At 40.8% G+C, this 3,296-nt stretch overlaps 1 protein-coding gene across 1 annotated transcript; it reads left to right on the top strand.

The window, feature by feature from the left end:
- The first annotated feature begins 379 nt into the window (after positions 1 to 379).
- LOC149968838 (uncharacterized) lies at positions 380 to 2,664 on the top strand. Its single transcript, XM_090169052.1, has 2 exons — positions 380 to 543; positions 759 to 2,664. The coding sequence occupies exons 1-2, from the start codon at positions 380 to 382 to the stop codon at positions 2,662 to 2,664; spliced, it is 2,070 nt and encodes a 689-aa protein (XP_090025178.1).
- The last annotated feature ends 632 nt before the right edge of the window (positions 2,665 to 3,296 follow it).

Here is a 3,296-nt window from a genome sequence, read left to right on the forward strand (position 1 = left end):
ATCCATAGCGTCACTCGCTTCCAATATGAAGCAAACTGATGAATCTATAGCAACTCTTGCTTCCAATTTGAAGCGCCTTGAACAAAGTTGTATGAATCCAACTTCCATTTCTACCGATTTAGACGCTCGAATTTAAGAAAATCTTAAAGAACGAGAAGATATTCGCCATCGTCAATTCAACGCGATTCTCCGAAATTTCCCAGAGTCGTCACGGGATAATGACCTTTCTAACATTCGCGGTTTATTATCGGATATTGGTTTCACTTATTCTGAACTTTCTAATGTATTGGTTCAGCGTCTTGGACAACAGCGGTCTTCTCCACGTCTCGTGAAACTCACCTTCCCGTCACTTCCCTTAAAATACCAATTTCTCTCGGGAATGAAGAAGCTGCGCGCATCGGATCCAAACACGTCCCTCTCATGCTCCATTGATCGTACCAAATTGCAACAATCTAAACACTCCAAGGCCGTTGAAGAACTACGTTCTCGTCTTGCTCAAGGGGAGAAGAATCTAGTTATACGCGATGGCTCAGTGTTCTCCCAGTCTGAACTTTCACAACGTCGTGATCCTCCACCTTCCACCGCGAGCGTTGAATCGTCTTCAAAAAACGCTTAATTCGCCATTCGCCAATCTGTCAAGTACCTTCTGCGTTAAATAATAATCACCAAACTCTAGCGTTAAACCCTTATGCACCTATTTTTATTCCTCATCAACTGCCTTATATTTCGTCACTCTTAACTAACATTTGTGGTCTTAGCGTTTATAAACTCTCTGAACTTCAAAATATTTGCTCGAATTACAATGTAAATCTCGTCGCTTTAACTGAAACGTGGCTAACCGAAGATGTTTTGGATTGCGAAATACCATTGCCAGGTTTAACTATTTACCGCCGTGATCGTTGTCCCCCCTTACGCAGAGGAGGTGTTGCCCTTTATATCTCGAATCGAATTCAGTGTCGTGCTGTGACTCTTTTTACCAAAGCAACATCCGACTTATGGTCCTCAACTCTCGGTTTGGAGTTCCTCACTATACTTTGCGCAACTGCTACTCAATCTCTTTTAGTATGTGTAATTTACCGTTCTCCCACGTATGCTAATCATAGCGAAACTCTTGAACTAATTACTACCGTTGCGAAATACAGTGATTCTCGAAGTATTAATTTACTTATCGTTGGAGATCTAAATTATCCACGAATTGACTGGCTAATTTTTAGCCCTTTGACTGGTGCTACACCCGCGACCCATCTTTTTGTTGATACGCTCTCTACTTTAAATTTACATCAAATAATATTGACACCATCTCGGATTCGTACGGAAACTGCCTCTAATATTCTTGATCTAATTTTAACAACGGATCCTGACCTGGCTTATGATCCTCTCCAACTACCACCTATAGGAAAAAGTGATCATAATATTATTTTGTTCAAAACTGCCGTTTCGCGTGATTCGAATCTCCCTGCACTAAGACTTTGTCGCGATTTCTTCAAGGGCGATTACGAAAACTTCAGAAACTTTTTGAACGATATACAATGGAACTCAATTTTACAATCTAATGATATTGATGTCGTGTGGAATAACTTTATGAACATTATAACTACCGGAATTTCGTTATTTATACCGTTTCGCCGATTCCATTCTACTCATACTACGCGCATTGATGTACGCCTTTCTAAATCCAGCGCGTATAAACGTAAACTTTGGAATAACTATGTACGTCTTAAAAGGAAATGTGCTGATATCAATACTATTAAAGCTGCTTATGAAAAATACAAACATGCTCGAAATGGCCTTACCAATGCTTTAAGAAATCAGAAAAGGAAAACGGAATACTTACTTTCAAGTCAAATTTCTTCCAACCCTAAAGTTTTTTACGGTCATGTTAATAAATTACGTAAAAGCAAATTTACTATTACCGAGACGAAAACAAGCGACGGAGTATTGACTACAGATCTTTTTGAGATTGCCCAAGTTCTCGGTTCTCATTTCGCCGAGGTTTCATCTAACAGACCGAATATTACAGTCACGTCCCCACTTACCGAAGATCGTCCGACTCTTCCAGTTTTTAATTGTGACCGCGCTTTAGTTTTCAAACTTCTGCGTCAACTCAATGTTAATCAAGCGGCAGGTCCTGACGGACTTCATCCTTTCCTCTTGAAAACTCTCGCGGCTTCGCTAGTTGAACCTCTGCACCGCATTCTCAGTCACAGTTTTAATACTGGAACGATTCCGATTTCGTGGAAAATAACAAATCTCACTCCGATACATAAATCGGGAAGCCGTACTGTACCTGGAAATTTTAGAGGTATCGCCCAAACTAGTCAAGTTTCTCGCACAGCGGAGCGCGTAGCGAAACCACAAATAGAAGATTTTCTATACGATATTGGGTTTTTCACTCCTCACCAACACGGATTCCTTTCTGGAAAATCCTGTTCTAGTAATCTTCTCGCCGCTACTAACGACTGGACTAAATGGCTTGAGTCGGGTAACGCTGTCGATGTAGTTTTTCTCGATTTAAGTAAAGCGTTTGATACGATCCCTCACGATGCTTTACTTCCCGCTTTGGAATCTGCGGGAATCACTGACTTGGCTCTTCAATGGATTCGAGAATTATTAACAAACCGCTCACAGAAGGTAGTCTTTAAAGGTGTTTCTTCTGTCCATTGAGCGGCGTACCACAGGGAACAGTACTTGGACCACTTTGGTTTTCGGTATTCATAAATGATCTACCGTCAGTAGTTTCAAGCGCGACGCCTTATTTGTTCGCTGACGACACAAAATTAGGATATCCGATTGTTGATCAAAGTGACTCCCTTCGCTCGCAGCGTGATCTTGATAGCCTTCATATTTGGGCGTCGAAGTTTGGTATGAGCTTTAATCCGGCCAAAAGCAGAGTCCTACACCTCGGAAACAATAATCCTCAATATAGCTATACAATCAACGGTTCATGTATTGAAAGTTCTACGACTATTCGCGACCTCGGAGTAATCACCGATTCTCGATTGAATTATTCTTCGCATACACATACTATTAGCAAACGAATTAATTCAATTACTGGTTTAACTCGTCGAAATTTCTACTTTCGTTCAAAAACATTTATAAGAACTATTTATAATTCTTTAATCCTACCAAATATTGACTTTGCTTCTGTGGTATGGACTCCCACTCTAGTAGCTGATAAAACAGTATTGACCAAATCCCATAATCGATTTACGAAACTCACGCGCGGCCTGAACAACATTCCACCGATTCGTCGAAACTGCGCGTTAGGACTTGTGGACCCAATAATACGACATCGT

This window comes from Leiobunum rupestre, chromosome 1, assembly GCF_980474605.1.
Source record: "Leiobunum rupestre chromosome 1, qqLeiRupe1.1.hap1, whole genome shotgun sequence".
NCBI classification, from domain to species: domain Eukaryota; kingdom Metazoa; phylum Arthropoda; class Arachnida; order Opiliones; family Sclerosomatidae; genus Leiobunum; species Leiobunum rupestre.